A 15286-nucleotide genomic window follows, 5' to 3' on the forward strand; every position below is an offset into this window, starting at 1 on the left:
GTTGCGCCACGTTCCAGGGGTTTGGCTCCTCCACCCCTGTCTTCTTGTCCTTTATCCTGTATGCTCCTCCTCCAATTACTTCTGTGACGATGTAAGGACCAAGCCATGGTGACTCGAGTTTTTCATGACATTTTTGTGTGAGCCGAAGAACTAGGTCGCCCACCTGAAAAGATCTTGGCCGCAGACGTCGACTGTGGTAATTCTTCAAGTCCGTTGATATTTGGTTACGCGAGATAGTACTTCGTCTCGAGCTTCGTCGAGTGCATCCACATCGTCTTCCAATGCTATCTTTGAAGCTTCTTCATCATATCTTTGTCACTCTAGGGGAGTCGTGCTCTATTTCTATTGGAAGTACTGCCTCCGCGCCATGAACCGAAAAAACGGGGTTTCCTGTGTCGCCGTATTTGGTGTTGTTCGGATGCTCCACAGCACACTTGGTAATTCTTCAGGCCAGGTATGTCGAGCTTTTTCTAAAGGTCCCAACGAGACGTTTCTTGATGCCATTGCGGATGATGCCATTGGCTTTCTCGACTTGCCCATTGGTTTGAGGATGTGCAACTGACGCAAAATTCAGCTTGATACCCACCTCTTTGCAATAGTCTTTGAATTCATTGGATGTGAAGTTGCTGCCGTTGTCTGTGACGATGCTTTGTGGGGCACTCCAAACCTGAAGACGAGGCCTTGTATGAATTTTCTACTGCAGATGCTCCGTCTGGTGAATTTATCGGCTTCGCTTCTATCCACTTTGTAAATTTGTCGACAGCTACTAGCATGTACTCCTTTCCTCCTGGCCATGATTTGTGTAACTTGCCCACCATATCGAGTCCCCATTGTGCAAAGGGCCATGACAAAGGTATTGGTGCTAGCTTCTGCACTGCTGGAGAGTGAGGTTTTGCGGCGAACCTTTGACACGCATCGCAAGTTCGTACTATGTCCTTAGCATCCTCAATTGCTGTTAACCAGTAGAATCCTGCCCGAAAAACCTTGGCTGCGATAGCTCGACTACTTGCGTGGTGGCCACATATTCCTTCGTGTACATCCTTCAGAATTATTCTTCCTTCTTCAGGTGTGACGCACCTTTGCAAGACGCCCGAGATACTTCTCTTATATAATTCTCCCTTAACCACTGTGAAAGCTTTGGAGCGTCGAATTACTCGCCTTGCCTCAACTGGATCGTCGGGTATTTCTTTCTTGAGTATATATGATATGTATGGCTGCATCCATGGTATCTGTATTACCATGACCAGGTCTTGCTCTTCTTCTGCTTCCTCTTGCTTCTCCTCTGTAGCCCCCGAGGGTTTCTTCTCCTTCTTTTTTGATTTTGTCGACTCGGTGGATCTCTCTGTTATCTCTTCCCAAAATACACCTGGCGGGACTGCAAGGCACTGCGACCCGATGTTTGCCAGAACGTCGGCTTCGTCGTTGCTCAATCTACTAATATGATTTACTTCGCATCCATCGAACAACTTCTCGAGCTCATTGTACACCTCCTTGTATGCCATCATGCTGTCATTGACTGCGTCACATTGGTTCATAACTTGCTGAGCTACCAACTGTGAATCGCCAAAGATTTTTAATCGAGTTGCTCCAGTGAGCTTTCGCCATCTTCATCCCGTGTATGAGAGCCTCATATTCTGCTTCATTGTTAGACGCGTTAGGGAACGTCATCCGAAGGATGTACTTCAGCTTGTCGCCTTCGGGTGATATGAGTACTACTCCTGCGCCAGCCCCTTCTAGTCTCTTGGACCCATCAAAATTCATAGTCCGAGTTCTCGATAAATCTGGGGTCCTGTATTTTGCAACTCCATCCACTCTGCGATGAAGTCCGGTAGTATTTGCGACTTTATTGCTTTTCTTTTTTCATACGTGATGTCCCGAGGGAAAGTTCTATTCCCCAAAGGGAGACACGACCCGTAGCTTACGGGTTGTTCGAGTATATTTGATAAAGGAGCTTCATTGACCACTATGATCGGGTGTGCCGAAAAATAGTGGCGCAATTTTCGTGCTGTCGTGAACACTCCATATGCTAGCTTTTGGTACTGAGGGTACCTTTGTTTTGAGGAAGACAAGACTTCGCTCACGAAGTATACTGGTCGCTGTACTCCATGGATTCTCCCTTCTTCTTCTCTTTCGACAACTAACACCGTGCTAACCACTTGGGGTGTGGCTGCAATATACGGCGAGGAGAGGTTCCTTTTCCTTTGGAGCCACCGGGATTGGTGGTGTCGATATTTTCGCTTCAGATCCTCGAAAGCTCTATCGGCTTCTTCGTTCCACTTGGAATTTATCTCCTTGTTTGATCAGCGCATAAAATGGTAACGCTTTTTCTCCTAACTTGGCGACGAATCTGCTCAAAGCTGCGACTCGCCCAGTTAGCTGCTGTATTTCTTTCAACTTCGTTGGCTTCCTCATTGTTACTATGGCTTGTATTTTGTCGGGATTTGCTTCAATCCCTCTTGCTGAAACTAGAAACCCCAGAAGTTCTCCTGCTGGGACGCCAAAAGAACACTTCGTCGGGTTCAGCTTGAGGCGGAATTTGTCGAGGTTGTCAAAAGTTTCTTTGAGATCCTCGATCAGCGTTGTCCCCTTTTTTGATGTTATGACGACATCATCAATGTACACTTGCACGTTTTTCCCGATACTGTGTTGCTAAACACTTACGCATCATCCTCCGATATGTTGCTCCCGCATTTTTAGACCAAAGGGCATTGTCTTGTAACAAAACACGCCGTAAGGTGTAATAAACGCTGTTTTGGCTTCATCCTCTTCTTTTAATCTGATCTGGTTATAATCAGAGTATGCATCCAAAAAGGAAAGACGTTCACAACCTGCCGTGGAGTCGATGATTTGATCGATCCTTGGGAGGGGAAAGTGATCCTTAGGGCAATGTTTGTTGAGACACGTGAAGTCGACGCACATGCGAAGGACTGTCGTGTTTTTCTTTGGCACCATCACTGGGTTAGCTACCCATGTGGCTTCTGTAGATATCTCTCTGATAAAACCAGCTTCCTCTAGTCGATTTATTTCTGATAGCATGGATTTGCGGTTTGGTTCCGAAAAACGCCGCAAAGGTTGTCTGATTGGTTTCGCTGTTGGATCCAAATTTAGGTGGTGCTCGGCAAGTTCCATGGGTACTCCTGGCATGTCAGCTGGACACCATGCGAAGATTTTCCAGTTCTCACGGAGGAACTCGACGAGCGCGCTTTCCTATGCGATATCCATGTTGTTTGCAATGGATGTTGTCTTTTTGGATCCGTCGGGTGAATCCGCACCTCCTTAGAATTTTTCTCTGCGTTGAAAGTTGATTCTTTGTTTGGCCTTCCGACGTACGGCAGTACGTCGTAATCAGTCATGCTTTTCGACGCCAAGTATTCTGCTTGCATCCCGAAGGTTTCTGATAACCGATGGAAATCCTTGTCGCACTTATCAGCTAAGGCGAAACTCCCTTTGACCGTGATTGGTCCCTTGGGTCCAGGCAATCTCCATAACAGGTAGGTATAGTGTGGTACTGCCATAAATCTAGCGTATGCTGGTCGTCCCAGCAAAGCGTGGTACTGCGATGGAAAATCCACGACTTCGAACTCCAGTTTCTCGATTCTATAATTTTCTCGGGTTCCAAAGCTGAACGTCGAGGTTGATCTTCCCCAATGGGTAACTTGGTTTCTCTGGTGTGATGCCGTGAAACCTTGTGTCCGTTGGCTTCAAGTTTGCTAAGGATATGTTCATCTTTCTCAATGTATCTGCATACATAAGGTTTAAGCTGCTGCCACCATCTATGAATACTCGAGAAACGTCAAATCCTGCGATAACTGCTGGCAGTATAAGTGCTGACTGCCCTGGTCGAGGAACTTGCTGCGGATGATCTGCTATTGTGAAACCGATATCTTGTCTCGACCAATTAAGGTACTCAGCTTGTTGGTGGAGGCATTTTCTCTGCCATAAACACCTGTCGTGAGATTACTTTTTGAGCTCTATTAGATGGCCTTCCCTTCGAATCATCGACACTGCTCCGTTGGAGTTAGGATCAACATAGGGTGGTGGTGCAGGTGCTGCCGCTATTCTGAGCTGGTGTTGATTGCCTTCTGTAGTCGCGGGAGGTGGCGGTAGATGAACTTCGCTCCTAGGCTCCCGAGGGTTTCTCTGTGCTGCTCGTGCGTGAGCGTTTTACGCACATCCGAACATTGCTTGAAAATTTCGACAATCTTTCTGCAGGTGTCCTGACTGTCTTTTCCCATTGCTGTCGAGGAAGAAGTGCATCTGGCACGGTCCGTTCAGCATTTCTTCGGGAGACACAAAAGGTCGTGGAAACCTTGGCCCACTATTTTGCCTGTTGCGGGAGTCGTCCCTATTATCGCCTCGCTGCTCATTGCTTCTCTGATAATCGTCTCTGTTGCTTCCTCCTGTATTTGACCGAAATCCTGCCGAAATTTGCCCTGGGGCGTCATAATTCGGATACTGCCGAGGAAATCGTCGCCTCGTCTGATAATTTCGACCACGGTCCTCCTCTGGCGACCTGTGTCGTTTATTGTGGACAGCGTCTTCTCCGTCTGCCCATCTATTTGCTATCTCCATCAACGCGGATACTGTTTTTGGATTGGTCCTTCCCAAGTCCTCGACAAAATCTCCGCGCCTGATTCTGCGACAAACGCATCTATTGCTCTCTCGTCAGATATATTTTCTGCCGAGTTTTTTATGATGTTCCACCTTTGGATGTATTTTCTCATTGACTCATCTGGCTTTTGTCGACACGCCCTCAGCTCTTCCAACGATGCGAGGCTTCTTGCATGTGGACCTGAAGTTCTTGACGAATACGTCCTCGAAACTTTCCCAGTGTCGATGGATCCTGGCGGGAGTTTTTTGATCCAAGATCGTGCGGCTCCACTTAAGTGCACCTGAATACTTTGCATCGCGGTTGCTCTAGTTCCTCCGAGTTAGCTTCACCGTTTCAAGGTAATCAGTTAACCAGTCCTCCGGATCTTGCAGGCCATCGAACTTTTTGAAGTGGTCGGGTAACTTGAATCCTGAGGGGACTCGAGTTTTTCGGACTCTTCTCGTGAAGCACGGTAAACCGCACATATCCTCGTCATTAAGCTCCGGGGACTGCCGATGATCCCTTCTGCTTTGCCTTGCTCTATCGACCCTTGCTTGTACTCCTGTGTCTCTTGCTCCACTTGGTCCTTCCGGAGCTGCCGCCGTTGCTGCCGCAGGTCTTGGACTATTTTGCCTTGCCGCTCCTTCGGGAGGCGTTGCTACGAACGCTGTCCCCATAGCTCCAACCCCTGCCAATGCCATGTTGTATAATGTTTCCCTTGGATCTCCTGGGGGTGGCCTGGATGCGAGGATGTAAGCTTGTGTCGCCATATACCCAGCTTCTGGTGTCTTAGGGATAATATTTCCCCTTGTATCTATCGACATAAAAGACATGTCGAGGTTTTGAACCAAGAACTCTCTTTCTGCTTCGGGTATGTGTTGTAACCTTGATCTTCCTCTGTTCCGAGCCTCCCTGTGGCTATCACCCGAAACTCTAGATTGTCCACTTAGATCTGCCCTTCTCCTGCTGGATGCCGAAGCTGCCTCCTTTCTCTGTTCAACTCAGTCTGTCCTGTTTTTCTATTTCTCGGGCAGTTCGTGCGAGCATATATTGATAAGCTTGCGGTTCTTGAGCTGTAGCCGTTGTCGTCATTGGTTCCGAACCATCTATGGCTTTTGCCGCTCTATCCCGGGCTGCTCGTGGAAGTTGAACTCTGACGCGTGGTGTGGGCCCGACATATTTAGTGCCCATACCTCTCCTTAGATCTGAGGGATCGACAAAAGGATTTCCCAACTCGTCGAAGGCCTCCGATGTTTCCTCTTGATCTTCGATAGCATAAATCTGATGATATTTTGTACTCGGATCTATGTTGGGTTCGGTGACATCATTGTTGAGATTGATGAAGACCTTGCCCACTGTGAGAGATTTGTCGATGAAGTCGTAACTGTCGACATCGCTTGAGCCATCGCTTATATATGAGTCCGCAGATGACTCAAACGATGCGTTGCTGAAGATCTTGGCGAGTTTCTCTCTTGCTCTGATGCTGACGTAACGTGTTGCCGAAGTTTCTTCTTCTGACTCAGTTGACGATGCATAGCTTGAAAAGTCAGAATCGACCGCCGACGATCCCGACGAAATCGGAATTTCGACACGATACGATCCTTCCTTCTCGACGCGAAAGTGGAATCTTCCGAACGTCATCTCCAAGGGCTCCGCCAGATACGCATATGCATCCAAACGGGAGGGTGGGTGAGGAACAAAATCAACAAGACCAGCAGCGATCTGTTTACCTCGATCCATAGTATTGCTTCCGGTTGACGATGTCGAAGATCTTGAACGTGCCATCGAGATCAGCTCCTTACGCCTCTAATTCCCACGAGACGGCGCCAATTGACAAGGGATTAACTTGTCAATGCCTATGGATTGTAGGCTAGGGTTTAGTTAGAAGTAGAGGGCAAGTAGATCTCGAAGGTTTCAGCCGAAAAGTACTCGACGAATATGAAAACTAGGGTTTGCAGACAATGATTCGATGATCTTCTCGTCCCTCGACCCCCCCTTTATATAGGTGGAGCCGAGGGATTCGTGCTATACAAGGATTACAGAGTCCGGGATGGTTTCTAACTCATCCCGCCAGATTACAAATAACACTTCCTATTACAACTCTATCTTTTCCTTAAATACATCTTGGGCTCTCGAGTCTTCTTATTCTTCGGGTAGTAGGCCTTCAATAAACCCCGGGTACTATATTCGGCAGGCCCATTTGGGATGCCTATGTCAGTGGCACTGAGACTGCTTATTTGCTATTATATGTTGATGACATCATTTTGACAGCTTCGTCCATGCCGTTTCTACGCCACATCACTGATCAATTGCAGTCTGAGTTCAAGCTTAAAGATTTGGGGCCTCTGCATTTTTTCCTTGGTGTCCATGTGCGCCGCACTCGCACAGGATTCTTCCTCTCTCAAGAACGCTATGCTGATGAGATCCTTGAGCGAGCTGCCATGTCAAATTGCACACCTTCTGCTACGCCTGTTGACACCAAACCAAAAGTCTCTTCTACTGCCGGTAAAGCTGCTCCGGATGCTACGTTCTACAGAAGTATTGCCGGGGCTCTTCAATACCTGACTCTCACCCGACCTGATATCTCCTATGCCGTTGGTCAGATTTGCTTGCATATGCATGCTCCTCATGATGTTCATTGGGCATTGATCAAACGGTTGCTTCGCTACCTCCGCGGAACTACATCACATGGTCTTGTCATCCGAGGTTCTTCCTCCTTCGACCTTGCTGCTTACTCGGACGCCGATTGGGCTGGATGCCCGGACACTCGGCGTTCAACTTCGGGATTTTGTGTCTACCTTGGCGACAGTCTCGTTTCTTGGTCTTCCAAACGGCAGCCGATCGTCTCCCGATCCAGTGCCGAAGCTGAATACCGTTCTGTGGCAAATGCAGTGGCTGAATGCTGTTGGCTTCGCCAGCTTCTTGGTGAACTTCTCTGCCCTGTGCAGAAGGCCACAGTTGTGTTCTGTGACAATGTCTCGGCAGTGTATCTCTCTGCAAATCCTGTTCATCATCGGCGGACGAAGCACATAGAGCTGGACATCCATTTTGTGTGTGAGAAGGTAGCCCTTGGTCATTTCCGAGTTGTCCATGTTCCTACTACGGAGCAACTCGCCGACATCATGACTAAAGGATTACCAACTACGTCATTTGAGTCTTTTCGCTCCAGTCTTGGCATCATCTCCGACGACGCTGCGACTGAGGGGGGGTGTAAACGAACATAATGTGTTCTCCATGTAATCCTACCTAACTAGTCTACCAGCCCCTTTAATCAGAGGATCTGTTTCCTTGTATAGCTGATTGAGGCGTGCTAGGTTTGGTTAGGGTTTAGGTCCCTCGGTTGTAGGTGTATAAATACACCACATTGTGATCAATACAATTGCGTTGCAAAACATCTCCTCTTTCAGTATTCTTCTTGTAAGGTTTTGTGAATAATTTAATAAAGAAAAGTTGTGTGCATCCTTTGATGCAGAGGCTGGGGCACTGCTCTCTTTTCGAAAAAAATACACATGTTACTACATCTATAGTGGTTAGTAAGTAACATAAAATGCTATATTTATTAAGTTGTAGACTCATTTTGCATTGGAATATGTGATGTGATGGTAGCTAGCTACCACTATCCTCTATTTCCTTCATTAATGACATATCATATCATCAAAATGCTTAGTTGACATTGTATATTGTTTATTGTTGATGTTACTACATATGTTACTCCCACTGCGAGTAGTCTGGCAGCGCACTTCGGAACGAAATCAAAATCGGGATCTCGTCTGGCCATACAAACTCAACTCCGCGTGAGTGGCTTGGTATCCCGTCTGGCCAAGAAGCCCAATTCAACTTCCTGACGTTCTTTCCGCCCGTCGGCCAGCATCTGAGGGCAACACGTCCAAGCGACCAAGCTTGATGTTTAGTCCCGTACTGCTTATTAATAGAACGAGGCACATGGACAGACTCTTCATATAGGGCGTCCGGTGCTACCAAGAAAATTACTTACCTCGACGGGGTCTATGGGTGATCAAGAAGATCCATGGCCTGGATTAGTGGCCTTCATTGCACTTAAGGGCACTAGTCCACCATCTCCTCTTGAACGAGAATGGACGTCATAATTTGTGATAGAGGGGTACGTGTTCGTGAGGCCCCTACCAATCTTCAATTCAAATTATTATTTTGAAACTGAACTGAATGTTCCCTAAACCTGAATTTGCTTAATGCAATTCTTCAGCTGAAGGTAAATAGGAGCAAGCAAGGCAAAGCAAGCTCAAGTAACCTTTAAGCTTTGGCCAAGCAGTTTGATATTGATAAATGCATTGCAATTTTTGATGTTGAAAAGTTTATGACTGAGCAAAGGAGAATATACGTCATAATTTGTGATAGAGGGGGTACATGTTCGCGTCGCTCCTGCCAACTAACTCAAATTGTTCTGAAAATGATTAATACTTAAAAGTTTGAATGTTGCCTAAATCTGAATTTGCTGAAGGTAAACACGAGCAAAGACTATAGGGAGCTACTGCAAAGCAGAACAGGCCCTGTTAGACTTTGTATTGTAGTCTATCTGTGTATTATACCTTGTACACCTGTATATCAATATATATATATGTGATAGGCCATCCCTTTGAGGGTTGAGCCAGTTCCCACAACCAACATACGTTATACGTCTTACATGGTATCAGACTAGCTAGGGTTAGGTCGCCGCCGCCCCGGGTCTCCCTGGCCGCCGCCGCCGCCCCCTACTCCGATCCTCTCCGCTTCCGCCTCCATGACGAGCGCCGCCTCCTCCGGTCACGCTAACGCGGGCCTTCTCCCGGCCTCGCTCGCCGCACTCCTCAATGTGCCGGTCGATCACGGCGCCATGACGTCGCCCCCGCTCGGCACGGTGTCCGTGGGATCCATGTTCTCCGCTCCACCGTCGGCTTCTTCGTCGTTGCCGTCCACTGCTGTTGCCTCCTCACCCGCGTCTGCCCCGTCTCTGGCACTTCTGCCGGCGACCCATGCAGCCGAGTCCATGGTGGCGCAGCCCCCGTCTGCGGCCTTCGCCTCTGCGGCGTTTGCGTCCGTGACACCCTCGGTGGCGCCCGCACCGACGCCGGTTGCCCCGACCTACGCGCCCTTCGCGCCCCCGGCGGCTCCTGCTTCTTCGGCGTACTCGCCCCCGGCCGTCTTCACCACCGGCTCGCTCCCGGCGCCGTTCCACTTCGGCCACCTGATCACCGTCAAGCTCTCGCCGGAGAACTACATCTTCTGGCGTGCGCAGGTCCAGCCACTCCTTGGGAGTCATCACCTCCTTGGCTACGTTGACGGCACGCTGTCTTGTCCGCCTGCGCTTATGGATAGCGTCAATGGCCCGGTTTACAATCCAGCGCATCGCGTCTGGACGGGTCAAGATCAGGCTATTCTCTCGGCTATCCAGGGCTCGCTCACCCCGGCGGTGTCCGGGATGGTTGTCTTCGCCAAGACCTCCCATGAGGCGTGGACTATCCTTGAGCGCTCTTTTGCATCGCAGTCCCAAGCCCGTGCCAGCGCCCTTCGCCGCGCTCTTGGTGATTGTCAAAAGCTTGATGACACGGCCACAACCTACTACAACAAGGTCAAGTCTCTCGCTGATACGATGGCATCTATTGGGCAGCCTCTCACCGACTCCGAATTCACCTCTTACATCGTCAATGGTCTCGATGAGGAGTATGATGGCCTTGTTGAGGTGGTCAATGAACGCACTACTCCGATGATGGCTCATGAGCTCTACTCGCGTCTTCTCCTCACCGAACAGCGTGTGGAGGCGCGCCGCACTCAGCGTGGCCACGCTGGCTCCTCCGCGCACGCTGCCTACAAGGGTAGCCGGCCCTCCGCCCCGTCTCCTGCCTTGGGCAAGGTTGCGGCCGGCCCGTCCCAACCTCCATCATCGACTGGTGCGGACGGCCGTCCCAAGAAGGTGTGCCAATTATGTGGTCGTGACGGTCATTGGGCGTCCAAGTGTCACCGCCGTTTTCAGCGGTCCTTCCTCGGTCTCGGCAATGATGGCAAGGACACGGGGAATAACGAGCGTCAAGTGGCCATGGCGGATCGCCCGGCGAAGCACAGTGATCAGCACAGCCAACATGGCCATACTCAGTCCTTCTCCGCTGACCCCCATTGGTACATGGATACTGGGGCTACGGATCACCTGACGAATGAGCTCGGCAACCTCGACACTCGCGAACCATATCATGGTTCTGATAAGGTGCACACCGCCAATGGATCAGGTATGCATATATCTCATATTGGTCAAGCATCTCTCATCACTAGTCATGCTGCTAGGACTCTTAAACTTCGCAATGTTCTTAGAGTTCCCTCTGTCACACGCAATCTTCTTTCTGTTCCTAAGCTCACTTATGACAATAATGTGCTTTGTGAATTTCACCCGTTTGATCTTTTTGTAAAGGACCGGGACACGCGGGACGTTCTTCTTAGTGGGCGCCTATGTCAAGGTCTCTATCGCCTGGAGTCGCCTACGGTCTCTCGCGTCTTCAGCGGTGTTCGGGTGTCGTCGTCACAGTGGCATGCTCGTCTTGGTCATCCAGCCACTCCTATTGTTCGTCATATTTTGCGTCGTCATGAGCTTCCTAGCATGCCTAGTAATAAAGATGTTGTCGTGTGTGATGCTTGTCAGCAGGGGAAGAGTCATCAACTTCCTTTTTCGGAGTCTAGTCGTGAAGTTCACCATCCTCTTGAACTAGTTTTTTGGGATGTATGGGGCCCTGCCCAGACTTCTGTTAGTGGCCATAACTATTATGTCAGTTTCATTGATGCTTATAGTCGCTTTACATGGCTTTATCTCATTAAGCGCAAATCTGATGTGTTTGATATCTTTATACAGTTTCAAAAGCATGTTGAACGTCTTCTCAAGCATAAAGTTGTTCACGTACAGTCTGATTGGGGTGGCGAGTATCGCAATCTCAATGCTTTCTTCCAACAGCTTGGGATTTCCCATCGTTTAGCTTGTCCACACACACATCAGCAGAATGGTTCCGCCGAGCGTAAGCATCGGCATCTTGTTGAAACTGGACTTACCCTTTTGGCTCATGCATCTGTTCCCTTTAGATTCTGGAGTGATGCCTTCACCACTGCTTGCTTCCTTATTAATCGTACACCCACTCATGTTCTTAACATGAAAACACCTATTGAGCTTCTTCTTAATGAACTGACTGACTATACTTTCTTTAAAGTGTTTGGCTGTGCTTGCTGGCCGCATCTCCGACCCGACAACAAACGTAAGCTCGAGTTTCGGTCCAAAAAGTGCGTTTTCCTTGGCTATAGTTCACTTCACAAAGGCTACAAGTGTCTTCATGTTCCCACTAATCGGGTCTACATATCTCGGGACGTTGTGTTCGATGAGCATGTGTTTCCCTTTGCTTCACTTCCTGGGTCCAACACGGAGTCTCCACCTATGCATTCATCTCCTGTTGTCGCTGACCAATTTGATGATATTGCATACTCTCATGTGTTGCTACCTAACCATGGTGCAGGAACTGGTCGTGGTGCCCGCTTGGAGCTGCTCGACGAGCCTTCCTCCTCGTCGCCTGCCTCGGAGTCTGCTGCCGATGCTGTTCACCACCACGTCGACTCAGCAGCTCCTCTGCATGGCCTCGGTCTGCGTGCGGTGCATGCCCCGCCGATCGACGTCGGCTCTGGCGTGGCTGTGGCTTCCCCCGCAGCGCCTGACTCGCCCGCCCGTGCCGCCTCCATGCCGGCCTGCTCGTCCCGGCCCACGACGCCTCCGTCGTCCTCGCCTGTGCGGTCGGAGGACTGCGCGTCGCCTGCGCCCCCCACATCGCCTTCACCGCCGCGTGTGCAGCAGCCCTCAAGCCCGTCGTCGTCGTCTACTGTGGTGCCTTCTCCCAGTTCCTCGTCGCCTGGGCCTGGCCTCTCCAGTTCTTCCTCGGCTGCTCCTGACCTCGACTGCACCTGCTGTCTCGCGTCCTCATACACGCAGTCGCAGCGGTATTGTTCGCCCTAAGGAGCGCACCGATGGTACCGTCGCCTGGTATGCCGCATGTATGTCGGCTGCTCTTGCGGATCCGACTACTGAGCCGCGTACGTATCAAGCTGCTCTTAGTATACCTCATTGGTGTGAGGCCATGGAGCAGGAGTACAGTGCTCTTCTTCGCAACAAGACCTGGACTCTTGTTCCGCCTCCCTCTCGCGTCAATATTATTGATTCCAAATGGGTATTCAAGGTGAAGAAGCACTCTGATGGCTCCATCGAGCGCTACAAAGCGCGTCTGGTTGCTCGCGGTTTTCGGCAACGTCATGGCCTTGATTATGAAGACACTTTCAGTCCTGTGGTCAAGCCTACAACCATCAGACTTCTTCTCTCACTTGCAGTTACTCGAGGTTGGTCTCTTCGACAGCTTGATGTGCAGAATGCTTTCCTTCATGGGTTATTGGAGGAAGAGGTTTATATGCGGCAGCCCCCTGGATTTTTTGATGCTGATCATCAAGATTATCTCTGTCGTCTTACCAAAGCACTCTATGGTCTGAAGCAAGCTCCTCGTGCTTGGCATGCTCGTCTTGCAGCTGCTCTTCGTGTTCATGGTTTTGCACCCTCTACTGCTGATTTATCATTATTTCTTCTACAGAGACCCGACGTTACTATGTATCTGTTGGTTTATGTTGATGATATTATTCTAATCAGCTCCTCCACGTCTGTTGCGGATGCCCTGGTTCATGCTCTTGGCGCTGATTTTGCTGTCGAAGATCTGGGCACACTTCACTTCTTCTTGGGAATTGAGGTTGCTCCTTCTGCTGATGGTTTGATCATGACACAGAAGAAGTATTCCTTGGATCTCTTGCAGCGGGCTGGGATGCTTAAGTGCAAACCGACCACCACTCCTATGTCGTCCACTGACAGGATCACTGCTGTTGATGGTGAGCTTCTGTCTTCTGCGGATGCTACAGAGTACAGGAGCATTGTTGGGGGGTCTTCAGTATCTGACTATTACGCGTCCTGATCTTTCTTATGCTGTCAACCGAGTTTGTCAGTATCTTCATATGCCTCGTGACACTCATTGGTCTGCTGTCAAGCGTATTCTGCGTTATGTACGACTCACAGTGTCTTACGGGTTATCTATTCGGCCCAGTTCTTCTGAGGTTATTTCGGCTTACTCTGATGCGGATTGGGCCGATAGTCCTGATGACAGGCGATCCACGGGGGGCTATGCAGTGTTCTTTGGCTCGACTTTGATCGCCTGGAGTGCTCGAAAACAAGCCACAGTGTCACGCAGCAGTACTGAAGCAGAATACAAGGCTGTTGCTAATGCCACTACAGAGCTCATTTGGGTACAGTCGTTGCTGCGAGAGTTGAGAATTTCTCAACCACGGCCTCCAGTCCTTTGGTGTGATAACATCGGTGCTCTATACCTCTCCGCAAATCCGGTATTCCATGCTCGAATGAAACACATCGAAGTTGACTTTCACTTTCTACGGGAACGTGTTGCACAGAAGTTACTACAAATCAAGTTCATCTCTTCCAAAGATCAACTTGCAGACATCTTCACCAAGCCACTGCCTTTACCACAGTTTGAGGCTTGTAGGCGCAATCTTACTCTTCTAGATTCTTTACGAAGTGGCTAAGATTGAGGGAGGGTGTTAGACTTTGTATTGTAGTCTATCTGTGTATTATACCTTGTACACCTGTATATCAATATATATATGTGATAGGCCACCCCTTTGAGGGTTGAGCCAGTTCCCACAACCAACATACGTTATACGTCTTACAGGCCCTAGTCGCCCCTTGGCTTTGGGCCAAGCAGTTGGAGATTGATTTAAGCATACACGCTTGTCTCTGTGTGATTATTGTTATTTCTGATATAGTAATGCAGTTTGTTATGAATTTGCACACGATATTTGTTTTCCATTGTAGAACGTTCTGGGTGTATCTTACCGAACTGCCTGGAAAGTCCTGGACGTCTCATACTGAAGTGACCGGGAGTGCGTTTCAGTGCATTCGGGGAGTTTCTAGCTGACATCTTTCGGCGCTTATTAAAGGTACCGACGCTCAGCATATGCATCGCTAACTGCAACTCGTTTACAAGAGGGAACATTGTCCTGCAACTTCTGAGAGAGCATGGCGTTGTCGTCGGAGCCGGAGCCGCCGTTCTGGCCGAGGGAGAAGATCTTGCAGAAGCAGCGGTACTTCCAGAGCGTCCACAGGCCGACTTACCTTAAAGGCCGCTACGACATGGTCACCTCCGTGGCCATCCCTCTCGCCCTGGCCGCCTCCAGCGTGTTCCTCGTTGTAAGTTGAACAACCACCATCCATGTAATTAATTTACCGCGCTTCTTTCGTTTTGGTTAAGATAATGAGCTGATGTGGCCTGCGCTTGAATGCGCAGGGTCGCGGGATCTACAACATGTCTCACGGCATCGGAAAGAAGGAATGAAGGTTCAGGAGATCGACCAAAGCCCTTCTATCTGTAACATAGTGCCCTTGTGCAGGTCTACTACGTGATGAAAGCTTGTACACTTGTACTATTTACATATCTTCGAGAAAAGACTTGGCAGTTCAAGCCTGGATCACCAGCGTGAAAGACACTGCAGAACTTAGAATACTCACATAAGAGCATGTCTAACACACCCCTTAAAAGGGATAAACTCGTATAATAACCACCGAAATACGGGGTTGGGCTCTACCCGGCCGTCTAGCAGACCCCGTAAAACAGG

The 15286-nt window shown here is 49.4% G+C and overlaps 1 protein-coding gene and 1 non-coding gene across 2 annotated transcripts; both read left to right on the forward strand.

Moving 5' to 3' along the window:
* The first annotated feature begins 8577 nt into the window (after nt 1-8577).
* Nucleotides 8578-8734, forward strand: LOC124668928. The gene has a single exon (XR_006991992.1). It is a non-coding gene; the product is annotated as a U1 spliceosomal RNA (small nuclear RNA).
* A 5956-nt stretch (nt 8735-14690) lies between these two features.
* On the forward strand, nt 14691-15006 carry LOC124663207. Its single transcript, XM_047200933.1, has 2 exons — nt 14691-14861; nt 14959-15006. Exons 1-2 carry the CDS (start codon nt 14691-14693, stop codon nt 15004-15006), a joined length of 219 nt encoding a protein of 72 aa, XP_047056889.1.
* Nucleotides 15007-15286: the final 280 nt, after the last annotated feature.

This window comes from Lolium rigidum, chromosome 6, assembly GCF_022539505.1.
Source record: "Lolium rigidum isolate FL_2022 chromosome 6, APGP_CSIRO_Lrig_0.1, whole genome shotgun sequence".
Classification (NCBI taxonomy): domain Eukaryota; kingdom Viridiplantae; phylum Streptophyta; class Magnoliopsida; order Poales; family Poaceae; genus Lolium; species Lolium rigidum.